Below are 20,178 nucleotides of genomic sequence, written 5' to 3' on the forward strand. Positions count from 1 at the left end.
ATTTCCCCCCACAACAGTTCTTATTGCAGATGTTTACAGATCAAGAAAAAAACATCCAGCTTCATAAGTTGTTGGTATTTTTATTAGAAATGTCTTCACATTTTTCTGTGGTATTTCCACATTGATTTCTTGTTTAAATAGTCCTGAGCAACATGTTAAAAAGAAAGCCACCTGACTACCAATAAATACCAGCTTACCTGTTTAAGTGCCTTTTTGGTGTGCTGCTGGAAGGAAGACACTAGCTTGCTTTGCACTGGTGTGTTAGTAAGGCTTGAGTCTCGAGTGGAAGACGCTTCTTCAGGTATCTGCTTCGGACAAACTATGAAAAAAAAAAAAGAAAAGAAAAGCATTTTAAGAATACCATTGCTTAGGAACTTGAGGTCTTAAGAGGCTCCTACAAATGGAATAAGAGAACCCGTCACCAGAAAGCAATCTCCACAGCTGATGGCCCATGAAAGTCATGGAGTCCCAGGGTCTGTATAGACTTGAATTTTCAGCCACACCCTAATTTCTAATGCATCGCTTCACAAATGTTTGTTTCTAATCCTAGACTTGAATAGAGGTGAGACCTGAGTTCCAGAATCATAGAATATCAGGGTTAGAAGGGACCTCAGGAGGTCATCTAGTCCAGCCTCCTGCTCAAAGCAGGACCAATCCCCAACTAAATCATCCCAACCAGGGCTTTGTCAAGCCTGACCTTAAAAACCTCTAGGAAAGGAGATTCCACCGCCTCTCTGGTGAACGTTCACGCTGGGAGTTATACTACAGTGGTCTAATTATATTGCTAAATTTCCCCTTGTAGACATCCAAGCTCTAAGTGGCAACAAGGGCTGGGCCAGGACAGAAGTTGTGGAGTGTAGGAAGCTCCAATTACATACACTGAGCTATTTTCCATGCCACCCCACCACACTGGGGATCCTCCCCAATTCAGAAAACTAAACTTTTCTCTTGAATAAGCCAGCCTGTTGCAGAACCAAATTCTATATCCTTCTGTACAGCTCCGGAGCTCATGGGTATTTTCCATGTGATCAAGCCTTGAAGTGGCAACTGAAATATTTTACATATATCATAATGTTTTCTAAATAGAAGTAGACAGTACCTTATTTTCCCCAGGAAGTTTAACAAGATTACATGTCTGAATATATATTTAGAAGAGAGACACTGATGGCCCTGTGTTCTAAAAATATTTATAAATATGTAACTGCATAACAGATTGTAATGGCTTCTAAGAAGCCCTCCCCGTCTATCATGTAACTATTGCTTGATAAACAAACACACACATGCTCATTTGAATGATGGACTGGAATAGCTCACAAAAAGGAGTTCTGGTCTCCCAGGCAAATATATGTTGCTATTTTTCAGATCTCTTAAAAATACATGTTTTAATGAGTTAATATTACTGTACTTGCTTTTAAACAGCTGCTTGAATGTGTGTTTGTGTCAGGGTCTCTAAGGTAAGAAAAAGCAAAGTAAATTAATTTATTTTTTAAATCCAACTATATTTAAACAATATTAAGGCTGCAAAAACAGCCAAAAAATTCTATTAGACTTACTTTTCAGCAGATATAAGTAAAATGGTTGCAGACTCTGATGCTTTGTCTATACTGCTCCTCCCACCAATTTTAAACACCAGTCCAGCTAAAACAGTGTTAGAACCAGTTTGAATTTTGGGTACATTTCCCCATGCTCACATAGTAAGGTTTCAATCCTGCCCTCAGATACACAGTGAAGATTGCCACATACCTTGGAATATCTACTATAGTACTATACACGTGTAAACAACACAGTAGATGGTTTTCCAAAATGTGCAATGGCGTGTACCACATCTATAAAAGCAGGTTTGGGATCCTCAAAAGAGTTGCAATGGCATACGTCAGCTGTGAATTTGACCTTATACTTTTATCTTGATTTGCTGTACGGTTTTTCTTTTTATTGCTCAGTGGACTGAGCAGAGAATTCAGTGCTGCTCAATTTCTTCATCTTTGGTAATGCCTTCCACCATTGATATTATTGAAACTTTTTTTTTGTATTTATAAGATAAAGTATGGAATTCTGACAACTTAATTGCCAATAATTCATTGCCAGTATGAGGTATAACTGGTAACATACTGAGCATTTGTTTTCATCTTGGGAGAAAAAAGTAGTCAATACTCATCTCACAAATGGTAGAGAAAGAACTACTTTTTTATAGTTATGTCATTATGTCAATACAGTTCTCATAGTGGATTGGGAAGCAAGTTTTGCCAGAAGCTTTATAAGTGAAATGTGTCTTTTTTCTTTTTTGCTTATGTTGAAATTAGGCCTCACAATACCCAGGGGAGCTGATGGGCAAAAAAAGCCTTGAGCTCAACTGCATCACATGATCAGCAAAGCTCACTATCAAAAAGACAACTTAAAGTAGTAAGAAGGTGTCAGCAAACATACACGCTAGTCTAAATATTTATTTAACTCCATCTGTGCAATATTTGTGCACCTAAGATATAAAACACACAATCCAAAACCAGAAACTTGATATTTTAAATTGCTCAACTTCTGTGTCCACATCTCTTTTTGTTTTTAATCAGAAATTTTCATGATTGTTATATTTTTATTAGGTAACCAGTTTGTTTTGTTGGAAAAGCAAAGGGGTCAAAGAATTGAAGGAAAAGCAAGAGTTGTTCTATGTACATAAAACCCTACAATGTAAGAAAGGGCAGAAGAGTGGAATCTGTTATAAAAACAAATGAATTATAGAAAAAATATGATATGAAAGCCACAAAGTGTCCTTCATAAGAAAGTAGGATGCAACATGTCCTGTCACTAAGCATATATTTTATTCTTCCATGGTGACAGGGAACCCCACCCACTCCCTGTATAAATAGAAAGGTCCAATTCTAATGCAATTTCCAGGATATAAACCCAAGTATCGTTCATTTACTTTGGTGATGATACAAGTTCACAGTGTTGTGATGCTGTATCACCATCCAAATGACAAGAAGTCAGAGCAAATGTCAAACTCTTGATGCAAAAATCTCAGGACAAAGCCAGAATGTTTGTAACCATATAGAATGGAGGGGGGAAATTCATTATCTTACTTCCTGCGAATAAAAGTGATACAGAAGGAAAACTAAAGGGAAAAGTCGAAGAGTAGAAGCAATAGCAAAACTCCACGGGGAATGGCAATATTCAGAAAAGCAACACCACAGCAAAAAAAAAAAATCAGCTCCAATATGCAAAATAAAATGAAGAACAGTGTAACAGAAAACAGAGTTATAAGCATGAAGGGCCAGAAGTAACAGGGCACATGTCCATATACACCAATGATAAGTAGATGGAACAGCCACATGCACACCTACACTATATCAGAAATGTGTGATCCTTTGCTCTCTCTGGATTATAAAACAGCAGCAGCAATACAACTGGCTGCCCATGCAAAAAGTTCTGAGTAGCACGGAGCAGAGTGGGACAAACATCTGGGCAGTCAGCAAGTATTCACCGCTAGTGCCAAGAGGAAGTAGGGGAAGTTTCTGGAAGCAAGCAGAATTAAGGCAAGGGAGGCACTCCATTCAGTCATATAAATTAGCATTACTGTGTTCTATTCTATATGTCATCTCCTCCAAGGGTATAGGACCCAGTAGAGGAAGTGAGAAGAAAGTGGCTGCGAGAAAATAAACTGTTAGGTCTTTGAATTGACAGATGAGCAGGGTTTCAGGTAGAAAGGAAGTAGAAGGTAAGAATTCCTTAGTGAGTGTTCAGAGAGCCCAAAATGAAAAAGGGTTAAAAACAAAGAAAACGACTATGCCTAAAATACTTGAGACAAGGTTTATATAACCTTTTCCCTTCCATTTTCTCTTCTCCTTTTAGCAGCAACTTCTCTTCATAGTGAGAAGGATACATTTTAGAAAACCTACAGAATCATTGGGTTTTTTTTTAAACAAAACGTAAAATCAATGTGCCAACCTCTGACAGCATGGTTCACTAACTTTTTCCAAAACCTTAAAATTAATTGAGGCTTGGGATAAGAATATTAAGTATATCAATGCACCAAAAAATGATTAGTGAAACATAATTCAAAATGACTATGCAGCTACAGCACAGCAAGTTATTAGGAAGAAGAAGATTTGTTTATGATCTGCAGAAAAAGAAAATTTCCCTGAATGCTTTAAGAAGCCCCATTTTTCCAAGATAAATGGAACACCTGATTTTGATTTCAGACAGGCCAGACTGATTTAAAATCAGACCAGAAAAATCAACAGTGGTACAATTCCTTCCTTTCTATGGAAACCACAGCAGACGAGAAAGTGTGTCTACTAATAGCCACATTACAAAACAAATTAATATTACTACCAGATGCTAAAAATCTATGCCCACACTCTTTAATATTAAATCATATAGAAAACATCCTCAGAAAAACATAAATCTCTGACTAAAATATCCCACAAAATTCTATATATTTTCGTTGGGTGACACAGATATATACTTGTTTTGACATAATTGGTCATAGCTTGTCAACACTGATATATCAAGCAGTTCACCTACGTCACACTTTGATCTGCAGAGCTTAACTTGCAAAATTTGAACAGTTCACATCTCCAATCTGTTACCTTTATTTTTTATCAAACAAAATATAGTTTGGGAGGCAAAGTGATTGTATAGTTCTTTGTATAAAGGAAATAGTAGTATTGTGAAAACATCAGGAACAGTGCTCAAACACATTTTTTTGGGGAAAAGAAAGAACAGAAAAAAAGCCCTGTAAAACAACATGCTCACATTAAAGTAACCAATGCAGCACAAAATATAATGGAACCTAAGAACTCCATAAATCTCAGAAAACTGTGGATCCTCATTCCACAGCAAGGCAACTTTTTCATCAGAGAAGTATGATCTGTCACTAACCAACCACCAACCCTTTAGGCCTCACTAATCCTGCTCTATAGCAGAGAATAACAGAGCCAAGAGACCTCACCCAACTAGCTCCCAGCCTCTCATATTGCACCACCTCAGTAATTGGGACCCTCCCACCCACACCAATGAAGCAAAGGGTAGTCAAGTTTGCCTTGGAGGGGGTAGATAATTTTCCTTTGTAACTGCTGGTGGGGAAATGAAGAAAATAAATCAAAAGCTGGGTCTCTGTCCGATCTGTAAGCTGAGGAAGAGGCCCATATGTTCAGGCTGTGAGCCCACTAAACTTCTGCTGCGGAAAAGCCCACTGCACACTAGTATCAGAATATTCACCAAACATATTCAGCAGAACCTCTCAACATCATTCCCAAGACCCAATTGCTATAAGTCCCAGGCTGCCTTGAATGAGCCAAAATTTCCATTCCTGGGAAGGAACAGTGTAGAAAGCCTCAATGGATACTTCATAGCCAAAGGAAGGGGAGTATTAGCTCCACACAGTCAGGAGTTATCCTTGTGGTTTCTTAGCCCAGAAAACACACAGAATTTCAATGGACTAACAATTGCAAAGACAAAATTTCAAGACTCAGGATGAGTCTGATCCTCCAACTTCTGGATGGCTGAACTACTATATTCACTAGTGTTACGCTAGAGAGGAATTTGTCACAATGTAATCAGCTTCACTTTTGCAACTAAATAAGTTTTAAATTTAAGAAGTGCTGGGAACTGTAGTCTTTGTTAGAATGTAATCAGGTCACCTAGGGCTACTCTACACTTAAAAAGCTGAAGTTGGGGTTCTCCTGTCGGCATAAGTACTTCACCTCCCTAAAAGGCGGTAGATGGGTTGATGGGAGAATTCTCCTATTGACCAACCTAGTGCTGTCTATGCTGGGGGTTAGATAGGTTTAACTGCATCACTCAGGAGTATGGATTTTTCACACCCCGAGCAATGTAGTTGTACAGATCTAATTTTGTAGCGTAGATGAGGCCCTACTCAGAGCTGGTCACACTTTAGAATCTATGTTTGGGTTGGGATTGGAAGTGGAAGTCACACCTTTTTATGGATCACTACCATCTCCATCTTGAGATCACGATGCACTCCTCTGACTGGAGTGAAGGACCAAGTTGGCAGATGGAACCCAATGGGTTTCAGACAATCTGGAGATGGATATTGTTTTGACTACAGACCACACTACTGTGGTCTGCCACTCACAGTAGGATATTATAACCATATCTTATCCTAGACTATTACCATTTTGGATCTTAAGCACAAAGTATGGCTTCATCTTTGCATGGTACTCGGATGACCTATAACTGATGAAAAGAAAGCCTGCTAGAGGGCTGCTGGTGGAATTCTCTTTCCAAACTAGGTAGCTGCAGCATGAATAATTTTTTTTTAACATATGCCATGAAGGTATGGGAAAGCCTGATGTGCAACCATTCCAGATGGTCGTCAACCTAATTAATCCAAGTTGTTAGCACAGCATTCAGTGAAACAATCACATGTTTATCACTGAGGAGTTCTAAAATTATTTTTCTAAAAAAATTGCTCAGATCAAGAAGTTTGCACCTGTGCTGGTAAAACTGTACCGAGGATGGTGGGAAAAAGGAAGAGGAGAAGAGCAGATTCTTCTCTACTTTAATTTCAAACACAGTTTTTTTGAGGTACTGAGAAATCTGAAGACTATGACTTAAAGACATCTGAAGACTATGACTTAAAGACAAGTGGAGAGACACTGGAGCCAGTTAACTATCAGTGCCCCACTCTGGCTACCACCTACTTTTAAAGAAGATATGGTTGGACACACCCACCCACACGCCTGCTCAACAAACTCTCTCAAGATGGAAGATTACTCCAATTATCACCCTGTCTTGAATCCCCCTTTTGGAAAAAGACCGTCAAGGACGATGGGTGGAACCATTCTGGCAGCATCTGGGACTCTCAAATCTTCTCACTTATTCAGTACATTACACAGATTATACTCATGTCAGCTGGTGACTTCTGGCAATGGATGAAGATCAGGTACACAAGATGATTCTTTCAGACTGTCAGACAATGCTGCCCATGAAGTTATGCTGACACATTTACAACCCAGCAAAGGTCTATGGAATCTCTCAAGTGGCTCCATTCCTTTCTTTAAGGGAGAACCCACAAAGTAAAATAGGCCAATTGCACATTTACTTTTAGCGAGGCCCCATAGGCTTCTATTCTGGCCTCTCACATGTTCAACATCTATCGGGGAGGGAACCATCTTATTGTTCTATGTTTGTACAGTTCCTGGCACTGTTCTGGGGTTCTGGTCCACAATGGGGTTCTGGGGCTCCTAGGCATGATTGAAATACATATAATAAATAAATAATATGGAGCCACTGAGAAAAGAAAGAAATATAGTATATGGACAATACCCAGCATTATATGGTTTCACAGATTTGTAGATTTTAAGGCAAAAGAAATTATGTTCTTCCAGTGTTACTTCCTGTATAACACAGGCCAAAGAATTTTATGCAATAAGGCCCACATATTACGGTTGAGTTAGAGACTGGGGAAAAAAAAAAAAAAAAAAAGGGACACCAGATCTTAGAGACTTCAAATGATGGAAAATCCACCACATAGCCTGGTAAACTGTTCCAATGGTTACTTACCCTGTTCAAAATATGTGCCTTAATTCTAACCAGATTTCATCTAGCTTCAGCTTTCAGCCACTGAACCTTGGAAAGCCTTTGCCTAATAGATTAAAAAGGGCTCTCTTCTACCAGAAATCTTCTCGCCATATAGGTATTTATCAGCTATGATACATCACCTCTTAATTTTCTCTTTGATAAAATAATTAGATTGAGCTTCCTAAGTGTCTCACTGTAAGACATCTCCAAATCGTAAGTCATTCATGTAGCTCTCTTCTGAATTTTTCTTCTGCACTGCTCATTTTTTAAGCAGAATGTTGTGTGTACTAAGTCAAATGCCTTATGTCTTAGGTCAGCACTTTCTAAACCTAACTTGTCTTCTCATCAAAAAGTGATATCAAGTTAGTCTGATAAAACCTATTTTTTATAAAATTATATTGACAGAATTAGTTATGCTACAATCTTTTATTCTTTACTGATTGTAACCCATATTAGCCTTCCCATCATTTTGCACAGAAATGTCATACTAACCAGATCATAATTACCAGGCTCATCCTATTTACCCTTTTCAAATATTGGCAAAACATTCATTTTTTCCAGTCCTCTGGAATTTCCCCTGTATTCCAAGATTTGTTTAAAAAAATCAGCAACATTAGTTCAGAGAACACGTTGGCCAATTTTTTTTTAAATGCCTGGGTACACGTTATCAGGACATGGAGATTTAAAGTGTTTATCCATAGCAGTTGCTGTTTAACATCCTGTCTAGTAAATGTTTGAATATAAAATATTTCATTATCACTGTAAACTGTGAACACACAGAATCATAGAAATATAGGGCTGGAAGGGACCTCATGAGATCACCGAGTCTAGCCTCCTGCACTGAGGCAGGACCAAGTAAAGCTAGACCATCGCTGACAGGTGTTTCTCCAACCCGTTAAAAAATTTCCAATAACGGGGATTCCATAACCTCTATTCCAGAGCTTAACTTCCCTTACCGTTCAAAAACTTTTCCCTCAACATCTTACCTAAACCTCCGTTGGTGCAGATTAAGCCCATTACTTCTTGCCCTACCTTCAGTGGACATAAGAGAACAGTTGTGATCACAGTCCTCTTTATACAGCCCTTAACATATTTGAAGACTTATCAAGTCCCCCCCCGCCCTTCTTTCCTCAAGTCTAAACATGCCCAATTTTTTAAAAAACTTTTCCTCATAGGTCAGATTTTCTAAAACTTTTATTGCTCTCCTCTGGACTCTCTCCAATTAGTTTACATCTTTCCTAAAGTCTAGTGCCCAAAATAGGACAAAGTACTCCAGATCAGGCTACTCCCCTGAATAGAGCATGACAATTACCTCCCATGACTTACATACAACCCTCCTGGTAATACACCACGGAAAGATATTAGCCTTTTTTTTTTTGCAACTGCATCACATTGTTGATTCGTATTCAATTTGTGATCCACTATAAGCCCTAGATCCTTTTTACCAGTACTACCGTCTAGCCAGTTATTCCCCTTTCGTAGTTGTGCGTTTGATTTTTCCTTCCTACGTGTGCTTTGCACTTGACTTTACTGAATTTCATCTTGCTGAGTTCAGACCAATTCTCTAATTTATCAAGGTCCTTTTAAATTCTAATTCAGTCCTCCAAAGTGCTTGCAGCTCCTTATCTTATTATCATCTGCGAATTTTATAAGCACACTCTCCACTCCACTATTAATGAAAATACTGAATAGTACCAGACCCCCACAGGACTCATAGAATCATAGAATATCAGGGTTGGAAGGGACCTCAGGAGGTCATCTAGTCCAACCCCCTGCTCAAAAGCAGGACCAATCCCCAATTAAATCATCCCAGCCAGGGCTTTGTCAATACATATGTCCTCCCACTTTGACAGCAAACCACTGATGACTATTCTGAGTATGGTTTTTCAACCAGTTGTGCACCTACCTTTTAGTAATTTCACCTAGACCACATTTCCCTAGTTGGCTTCTGAGAATGTCATATGGGACCATGTCAAAAGCCTTACTAAAAATCAAGATATCCCACACCTACTGCTTGCCCCATCTACTAGACCAGTAATCCTGTCAAAGGAGGAAATTAGATTGGTTTGGCATGATTTGTTTTTGACAAATCCATGCTTGCTATTCCTTATAACCCTCTTATCCGCTATGTGCTTACAAAATGATTGTTTAATAATTTCTTCCAGCATCTTTCCAGGTATTGAAGTTAGACTGCCTGATCTATAATTTCCTGGGTCCTCTTTGTTCCCCTTTTTAAAAGACAGGTATTATATTTGCCCCCCTCTATTCCTCAGATTTCACCTGTCCTCCATGACTTCTCAAAGATAATTGCTAACAATTCCAAGACTGCTTCAATTAGGGTATGTCTACACTGGGAAAGTAGGTTGAATTTATAGAAGTCGATTTTTAGAAAGCGATTTTATACCGTCGATTGTGTGTGTCCCCACTAAGTGCACTAAGTCGACGGAGTGCGTCCACAGTACTGAAGCTAGCGTCGACTTTCGGAGCATTGCACTGTGGGTAGCTATCCCACAGTTCCCGCAGTCTCCGCTGCCCATTGGAATTCTGGGTTACGCTCCCAATGCCTGATGGGGCAAAAACATTGTCGCGGGTGGTTTTCGGTACATGTCATCAGTCGCCCCTCCCTCCCTCTGTGAAAGCAACAGCAGACAATCGTTTCGCGCCTTTTTTCCATGCGGGTGCCATACTGCTTTCAGCAGATGGTGCAGTAGAACTGCTAACCATCATCGTCATCCACTGCTTCCGCTGCCACTCTGCTCTCCTGCTCATCTCGATAGCCAATTTCTCCATGTTGTCTCTCATGGGCTTCCGCTGCAACTCTGCTCTCCTTCTCTCCTGAATCCACCTTGCAGGCCATTAGCCACTGCTTCCGCTGCCACTCTCTGCTCTCCTGCTCACCTGGAGGTCTCACAGGGCCACTTCCACTGCAACTCTGCTCGGCTGCTCTTGTCTCGCTATAACACGGCAAGCGTGCAGCCCGCTCAGCTGTTGTGTCCTGGCAGCAGACGGTGCAGTAGGTCTGCAAACCATCGTCACTGAACAACTGCTTCTGCTGCCACTCTGCTCTCCTACAGACACCATACCACAGCAAGCATGGAGCCCGCTCAGATCACCGTGGCAGTTATGAGCATTGTAAACACCTCGCGCATTACTGTGCAGTATATGCAGAACCACAACCTGTAAAAGCAGTCAAGGAGGCGATGGCAGCGTGGTGACGAGAGTGATGAGGACATGGACACAGACTTCTCTCAAATCACGGGCCCCAGCAATTTGGCCATCCTGGTGGGAATGAGGCAGCCTCGTGCCATGGAACGCCAATTCTGGGCCCATGAAACAAGCACAGACTGATGGGACCGCATAGTGTGGCAGGTCTGGGATGATTCCCACTGGCTGCAAAACTTTCGCATGCGTAAGGGCACTTTCATGGAACTTTGTGAGTTGCTTTCTCCTGCCCTGAAGCGGAAGAATACCAAGATGAGAGCAGCCCTCACAGTTCACAAGCAAGCGGTGATAGCCCTGTGGAAGCTTGCAAAGCCAGACAGCTACTGGTCAGTCGGGAATCAATTTGGAGCGGGCAAATCTACTGTGGGAGCTGCTGTGATCCAAGTAGCTAACGCAATCACTGAGCTGTTGCTATCAAGGGTAGTGGCTCTGGAAAATGTGCAGGTCATACTGGATGGCTTTGCTGCAATGGAATTCCCTAACTGTGGTGGGGCGACAGACTGAGTGCATATCCCTATCTTGGGACCGGATCACCAAGGCAGCCAGTATATAAACCAAAAGGGGTACTTTTCAATGGTGCTGCAGGCACTGGTGGATCACAAGGGACGTATCAACAACATCAACGTGGGATGCCCGGGAAAGGTACATGACGCTCGCATCTTCAGGAACTCTGGTCTGTTTCAAAAGCTGCAGCAAGGGACTTACTTTCCAGGCCAGAAAATAACCGTTGGGGATGTTGAAATGCCTATAGTTATCCTTGGGGACCCAGCCTACCCCTTAAGGCCATGGCTCATGAAGCTGTACACAGGCAGCCTGGACACTAGTCAGGAGCAAGTGCAGAATGGTGGTAGAATGTGCATTTGGACGTTTAAAAGCGCGCTGGCACAGTTTAGTGACTTGGTTAGACCTCAACTAAACCAATATTCCCATTGTTATTACTGCTTGCTGTGCGCTCCACAATTTCTGAGAGAGGAAGGGGGAGACGTTTATGGCGGGGTGGGAAGTTGAGGCAAATCGCCTGGCCGCTGATTACGTGCAGCCAGATACCAGGGCAGTTAGAAGAGCACAGCAGGGCGTGCTGTGCATCAGAGAAGCTTTGAAAATCAGTTTCATGGCCGACCAGGCTACGGTGTGACAGTTCTGTTTGTTTCTCCTTCATGAAAACCCGCCCCCTTGGTTCACTCTACTTTCCTGTAAGCCAACCGCCTTCCCCTCCCGCCCTTCGATCACCGCTTGCAGAGGCAATAAAGTCATTGTTGTTTCAAATTCATGCATTCTTTATTAATTCATCACACAAATAGGGGGATAACTGCCAAGGTAGCCCGGGAGGGGTGGGGGAGGAGGGAAGCACCGGGTGTGGTGGGGGAGGAGGGAAGGACAAGGCCACACTGCACTTCAAAACTTACTGAATGCCATCTTTGTTGCTTGGGCAGTCCTCTGAGGTGGAGTGGTTGGGTGCCTGGAGCCCCCCCGTGTTCTTGGGTGTCTGGGTGAGAAGGCTATGGAACTTAGGGAGGAGGGCGATTGATAACACAGGGGCTGCAGCGGCGGTCTGTGCCTTTCCTGCACATCAACCATACGCCAGAGCATATCAGTTTGATCCTCCAGTAGCCTCAGCGTTGCATCCTGCCTCCTTTCATCATGCTGCTGCCACCTCTCCTGTTGCTCCAGCCATCTGTCCTCGCGTTCATTTTGTGCTTTCCTGGACTCTGCCATTGTCTGCCTCCATGCATTCTGCTGGGCTCTTTCAGTTTGGGTGGACTACATGAGCTCAGAGAACATTTCATCGCAAGTGCGTTTTTTTCGCCTTCTTATCTGCGCTAGCCTCTGGGAAGGAGATGCTAGTCGCAGCGTTGAAACATTTGCAGCTGTGGGAGGAAAAAAAGGGAGATTAAAATTGAAAAAGACACATTGGCCATTTAAAAGGAGGGGCTGACGTTTTCGGGTTAATGTGTTTCACAAACCCAACTAACCCCCTCCCCGCCCCCCCACACCCAATATTCTGGGATGATAGCTTCACCCCTCCCCCCACTGCCTGGCTAACAGCGGGGATGATTTCTTTTCAGCCACAGGCAAACAGCCCAGCAGGAACGGCCACCTCTGAATGTCCCCTAAATAAAATTCCCCTCTTTCAACCAGGTGACCATGAATGATATCACTCTCCTGAGGATACCACAGAGAGATAAAGAACGGATGTTGCTTGAATGCCAGCAAACACCGGGACCACAGGCTGCCATGCTTTCTTATGCAATAATTCCAGACTACGTGCTACTGGCCTGCCGTGGTAAAGTGTCCTACCATGGAGGACGCAATAAGGCTCCCTAGAAACCTATTGCAAAGGCTTTGGGAGTACCTCCAGGACAGCTTCATTAAGATGTCCCTGGAGGATTTCCACCCCATCCCCAGACACGTTAACAGACCTTTCCAGTAGCTGTACTGGCCGCGAATGCATCCCAAGTCTTCAGGGCAAAGTAAGCATTAAACACGCTTGCTTTTAAACTGTGTATTAGATTTACAAAGGTACACTCACCAGAGCTGCCTTCAAGGTCCGAGAGCCCGGGTTGGGAGGGTATTGGCTTCAGGATGATAAACAGTTCCTGGCTGTCAGGGAGAACGGTTTCTCTGCTTGCCTGGTGTGCGCTATCTTCCTCGTCCCCAAAATCCTCATCCCTGTTGTGAGAGACTCCCCCCTAGCAGGAGTCCACGTACAGGGGTGGGGTAGTGGTAGGGTAACCCCCTAGAATTGCGTGCAGCTCATCACAGAAGCAGCATGTCTGGGGCGCTGACCCCAAGCGGGCATTTGCCTCTTGGGCTTTTTGGCAGGCTTGCCTAAGCTCCTTAAGATTCATGCGGCACTGCTGTGGGTCCCTGTGATAGTCTCTGTCCTTCATGCCCTTGGAGATTTTTTCAAATATTTTGGCATTTCATCTTTTGGAACGGAGTTCTGATAGCACGGATTCAACTCCCCATACAGCGATCAGATCCAGTACCTCCCGTTCGGTCCATGCTGGAGCTCTTTTGCGATTCTGGGACTCCACAGTCACCTCTGCTGATGAGATCTGCACGGTCACCTGTGCTGATCAGCTTGCCACACTGGCCAAACAGGAAATGAAATTCAAAAGTTCGCGGGACTTTTCCCGTCTACCTAGACAGTGCATCTGAGTTCAGTGCTGTCCAGAGCGGTCACAATGGAGCACTGTGGGATAGCTCCCAGAGGCCAATACCGTCAAATTGCATTCACACTAACCCAAATTTGACCCAGCGATGTCGATTTCAGCGATAATCCCCTCGTCGGGAAGGAGTACAGAAATCGATTTTAAGGGCCCATTAAGTCGACAAAAATGGCTTCGTTGTGTGGGTGTAGGGTTAAAGCGATCTAATGCTGCTAAATTTGACCTAAACTCGTAGCGTAGACCAGGGCTTAGACCCCTAAGCACTCTATGATGAGCTTCATCAGACCTGCCAACTTCAATACATCTAACTTACCTAAATATTCTTTAACCTGTTCTTTCCCTATTTCAGCTAGCATTTCTTCCCTTTGTTGTTAATACTAACTGTGTTGAGTATTGCTCACCATTACCCTTTTTAGTGAAGACTGAAGCAAAATAGACATTAAGCTTCACCCAGCTTCTTTCCTAGTAGAAAGCAGAAATATGAATTCAATGCTTTTGCTTTCTTTGCATCATTATTGACAATTTTTCCATACCTACTTAGTAACAGATTTATGACTTTCCTATGATTTCATTTGCCCTTGAAATACTTCTTAATAGTCCTTCCTGCACTGTGTACCAGTTAAGGCTGCACACATTACATACCTAATATAAAAGTCTCTAAAGCAAGGAAACAAAAAGTTAAGCCATCAAAGAGTATATGCCCTTTATAGCTCTACCCAGATTCACAATCTCATAATTCAATTCACAAATGTCTATCTTAAGTACATATATGGCCCCATAATCATGGTTTCTGAGCACCTCACAATCTTTAATATATTTATCCTCACAACACCCCTGCGAGGTAGATAAATATCATCATCCCCATTTTACAGATGAAGAACTGAGGCACAAAGAGACGAAGTGACTTGCACAAGATCACACAGGAATTCTGTGGCAGAGCAGGGACACGAACCCAGGACTCCCATATCCTAAGCTGGTGCCCAAATCACTGGAACATCCTTCCTCATTCTATCCTTCCTTATATTTACCTGAGTAATAGTATCCACAAAGATTATGTAAATCCAATAACGGGTATGTATCCATCCCTACCCCACAGAAGGATCCAAAAGGGTATGCTGCAAGTCCACTAGTAGTTCAGGGTTCAAGAGGGAAGGCAGAACAGAGAAATGCTCAAAAAGGGCAATTTCAGTGGCATATAGCCATGAAAACTTCCAATATACTGTAAAGTATGCACAGTAACACTTCACTGGTTAATCTTCAAGAGCTATAGCATTCACCACTAATTGTCTTTAGTTGGTTTAGGGGTTTATATATGATAAAAATTTGAGGGATTAGGTTCTCTCTTTATATGTATTTATTACCTCCTAAAAGTAAAAAGTTATATTTCTAAGGGTGGCATTTTAAAGTATCATTGTTCAGCATATCAGTATTTAAGACCTAGGTCACACTACCTTCATTGTGCCAGGCACCATACCAGCACAAAAACAAGATCCCCGCCCCAAAGAGTTTATAAATCTAAGATCTTGGTCCTACACAAAGAACTGTGTTGGAGGATCCCTGTGCCCATGCAAAATCCCACTGAAGTCAATGGGGCTCCAGACAGGTGTAGGACCGAATCTACCTATACTCTACAGGATTGGGGCCTAAGAAGGCAAGTGATATACTAAAGGGAGAAGGGGGGAAATACTAAATGAAAAACAGGTCTACTCAGAACACTGTAAATACTTCATAGCTTCCCCATAACACAACTGCCTTTTAAAAACAAAAACAAAAAGGCCACTTTTCTCATGTGCCCCTGACCCCTCTATAAGAACAAAATTGGGAAGTTGTTTCTCAAAATTGTTTTAATTAGTTGCAAAAACAACCATAGTTTATTTTGAAAACATGAATAATGAACCTAATTGGTATATATGCTTTCCATAGTAGCTCCTGTAAAGTGAAATTAAGAATACCTACCTCCATTTTCTTCTCCATTACTATTGTTTGTCTCAGCCATTTCAGTGCCATCTAACTCAGATTCACATCCTAAATCCAATGTTCCATCTGCTGGGCATGTAGATTCTTCTTTCTGCAGTGTTTTTTGGTTGTTTTTTTTTTTAAAGGGAGGAGGGGAGAGAAAAGAAAAATAATGTAAGGCCAGCCACAAAAAATGTTTATATTAGGGTTAGGTTTTCCCGAAGGTAAAACTGTTGCAACACATATGGGTGTCTACATTTCAAAAACCGATCTGCTTCCTGTATAAGAGTTAATTTATGGCAAGAATAAAAACATGATCTTTACGAGATAATTCTTTTAGCTTTTGATTTTCAAGTTATCCTGTAAAAAGTCACATTTTAGACTTTTATATAAAAAGTTATAAATCAAAGTGCACTTCCTTTCACTTTTTGTGTTTGAACAGACTTGTTTGGCACTTAAAAATTCCAGTCATCTAACTGAACGTCCTAAGGGCTGCAAGAGAAACAAATCCTTTAATGTTTCTCTTTTCCCTGTGCCTGTTTCCTGAATTCAAATAGCTGCAGCAACCTGGAACTCAAAAGCCATGGGAATGATTGCAAATACCTGGTTTCGAGCCAGGGATATCTTCAGATTTAAAACAAGACCAAACTAAACATTATTCCGTTAGCAAATGAGAAAACGATTATTCTGAAATCCATTCAACGTTAATCAAAAAATAGTGCATTTTTAGTTCTAAGGAGCAGCATTATCCATACTGCTTTTATTGTTTCTAAACTGTGCAAAATTATTTTTCTATCACAAATATCAGAGAATTTTCCCCCAAATTTAAATAGATTAAATCTAGTCTGCAGAACTTGGTTTTCTTGCTCCTACTTCACCCTTTTCTCCAGTATGAAGTCACTATCGTTTGATCATGGGTATCAGGAAAAAAATTTTTTTTTTTTCAACCAGCACAAAACAGAAAAACACAAACAAGAAAAAACTCACAACTACAACTATCACCATCTCTTAGTATCAAAGCACTCAGGATTTTAGCACTGTAAGTATATTCCTGATTTAAAATAAGCTGTAACTTAAAAGCTGTTTACACTGAACTCGCAAAAGTCTTCCACTGTTCAAAAAATGAAATATTAACACAATTACTTCATGAGAAAGTCAGTGATCCTCCTGAACTCACTGCTTATAAAACAAAGGCCTTTCTGTTAACAACTCTGAAAAAGCTGTATTTTAGCTACAGCAGGGTTTGCTTACCATACGCCAAATTCAAGAACACGTATACTCTTTCTGAGATAAAACATTCAGTGCTTACTTTCATTATAAGACATCTGAAAACAGTTAGAAAAAGACTTTCAGCTCATCTACTCCCCACAGAATCTAATTTGTTTTCCTTTATATCTATTGAGACATACATGGCACTATTAATCCACTTTATGTACTTTCCATATGCAAAAATTCAACTTACTTTGAGAGCATAGAGTCCCGACTTCCCAGGGATTTTGAAGAACGTTCCATCACCTACACGAGTGTTAGTATGAAGCATTGCATTCAGACAAGCTAATGGAGAGGTTCCACTGAAAAATAAAATTGTGCAAAAATAAAGCAGTCCAAGATCGAGTGCCTCTTGTAAAACTATTCCCTCTGTCTTTTTTTTTAAACTCATGCTTGCCTTTTTCTTTTTTTTTTTTTTTTTAAATTCTCCCAACCTTGAAAACATCTACATTACAATAACAGGGCAGTTTCAAACTTAATCATATGCATCTGTCCCCGAGGCTTCAGGCAAAAAGTCTGTGAATTATAATTATGCTTTTCTTCATAGAGCAATCAGCTTCATGTTCTAAAGAACCAAAGTCCAAATATTTATGTGAAATTACTTCACAAACAACACCATGAAGCCTCATTTTCAAAATGTTACAGACAATGTGGCTGCTGCACATGAATGATCAAAACAGTACCAAGTTCAAGGGCAGCTGCATCCTATAGGATGAAAGGCAACAAAAGAATAATAATAAAGAGCTCAGGAAGAACATATTTAAACTTACAGGAGTTAAAGTTACTTAGGACAGCATTTTTCTAAAATGCCCAACATAAGTTACTATAGAAACATGCACACACATATTTTATACTTTTAGTGGCACAGTAATTATATGCAATATCATATTGGAATGCACTTTGAAGTACCTTTTAAAAATGGTCAAATAAAATCAATACCTTCACACAGAGTTTAATTTGTACAAATATCTTTAGGTGATGTATACACAGAGCCAGATTTTACATGCAAGAGAAAAACAAAGCAAGCATTTTTGATCTGGCTAAATTCATATTATTCTGAAAAGTTAATTTGGGGGATAGTGAAGGTGCAGGGAGTGCTCACAAACTTATCCTGTTTCATATTAATGGAACAACTAAAATTAACTACAGGGTTTATAGGTGTACTGTCATCATATCTATCTCCCCATACACATTGTTATACTTATGATTAGAGACTAAACTTCCAACTGTGTTTCTTCACATAGACTCCAATCTTGCAAACACACATGCTTAACTTTAGCCACATAAACAGTCCCACTAACTTAAGTGTAACTACTCATATGCATAAAGTTATGCATGTGTGTTTGCAGGATTGAGGCTACACCCAGCAAAATACTGGGCATGGAACTTAAAGTCCATCAGAAACTAATGTGCTTCAGTTAGACAATCAAAAAGTCTGCAGGAATTATGGTTCAGGAGTCCATTATAATTTTTTTTAATTATACTGGTCCCTATTCAAAACTGTTTCTGGTAGATTTTATTGGTAGGAGCTAAATTCTGTCCTCTGATGTGGACACTGTTCCTAATGAGTTCAATGGTTGCATCTCAAAGCAGAATTTGTCCATAATGTATGTAAATTAACTTTCTGACAAGATGGATTATATGATCATTTATTTGTTGTTCCAGTAAAAGCTCATAGGTAGTTAGTTATAAGGTGTCCTCATATCAGAACAGCTGTAGAATATAATTTATTATAGGTCACCTAAAGTGCCATATTACCACAATATTTACTCTGTATTGACTCTCAGACAGTGTACATACTGCTTCTCCATTAAAAACCAATACTACAGCTAAACCTGCTGCTATAGCTCTTCATGTCAGATATTAAATGGTAAATTTTAAAACATACAAACAGAACATTTTTGAAGGATTTGTTCTTTAAAAAAATTATTTTTCCTGCAAATAAAAAGAATCCTACATTTTGAGCTGATATAATAATATGTGACCAGTCTAGGAATGTGAATAAATTACAAGTACAGCTAAAGTAGAATACATTAAAATGTCTTGTTACTGTTTGATGATCAGTGAACACAGTCAAATAAGATGCACGCCTTTCTCTAGAAATGTTCTTATTGAATTACTGGTTCATATACCGTGACATATGGCATTTAACTTAGTAATGCAAGACCATTTTTCTCAAGCTACATTTTTTAGATGATAACATATATAACTTGAAGCTACTGATAATTATGTCAGATGCTTGGAGCTTCGATTTAGTGAAACTGTCAGAAATGAAGACTATTTCAGCAGGATGCTGATAGGAAGATGCTAACTGCAAAGGCAGCTGAATTCTTTGCATGGAATAACAAAATAGAGTTGTGTGTGTCTATATAATACTCAAGTTTGCATTTTGCATCTTTCTTCTAATTTCTACTGCTGGTCCATCTAGAGAGATTTTGGTCACAACACTTGTGTTTAGATATCTCATCATTGGCAATTAAAATAATACAAGATAAATGAACTCAAAATATAGAACTCTCCCCCCATGGCCACTACTGTTCTCGCAGCAGGTATCTTAATCTTCAAATACTGGCCAATTAGTAAATGGACAATAGTAACCACTTTCTGAGTACAAAGGAATCCATGTCAGCTACTGAGCAGTAAGTACATGTATCCGATGTGCCAACTTCAACAATCCCTATATTAGCTCCCCTCCTATAGAACACGAAGAAGGGGAAGTAGAGATCAGACCAATACTCCTGGTGTTAAAGTTGAACTGTATTATCCTCAGGAGACACTTGCCACATACATCATCAGAAAGCACTGGGCTGCATCCTGAAAACCCAATGACTAAAGATCCAATCATGCAGTGTGGTGTCGGCTGAGTGGAACTGAGTCTAAATATTTCCCTACTTTGCTAGGGCTGTATGCAACATATAATGATCACTCCAACCTTCCCTCCTTCTTGAAGGCCATACTCCTCTTTTCACAAGCTACCACTCTGTCTTGTATGTGGTAGAGAGAGTCAAGGCTGCAGATG

General features: G+C 40.6%; 1 protein-coding gene across 2 annotated transcripts in view; it reads right to left on the reverse strand.

Annotated features, from left to right (window-relative positions):
• The window catches only part of ASXL3 (ASXL transcriptional regulator 3), a 154,588-nt gene that overhangs the window by 76,256 nt on the left and 58,154 nt on the right, over positions 1 to 20,178 (reverse strand). Inside the window, exons 3-5 of one of the 2 annotated variants that reach the window (XM_084618716.1) lie at positions 17,353 to 17,460; positions 15,891 to 16,002; positions 198 to 319 (exon numbers count right to left, since the gene is read on the reverse strand). In XM_084618716.1, coding sequence (XP_084474842.1) covers positions 198 to 319; positions 15,891 to 16,002; positions 17,353 to 17,460 — 342 coding nt within the window. Of the gene's footprint in view, positions 1 to 197; positions 320 to 15,890; positions 16,003 to 17,352; positions 17,515 to 20,178 lie in introns of those variants that run through there. The other variant, XM_084618715.1, reaches the window with a different exon arrangement.

Source organism: Lepidochelys olivacea (genome assembly GCF_965140295.1).
Source record: "Lepidochelys olivacea isolate rLepOli2 genome assembly, chromosome: 2".
Lineage (NCBI taxonomy): Eukaryota > Metazoa > Chordata > Testudines > Cheloniidae > Lepidochelys > Lepidochelys olivacea.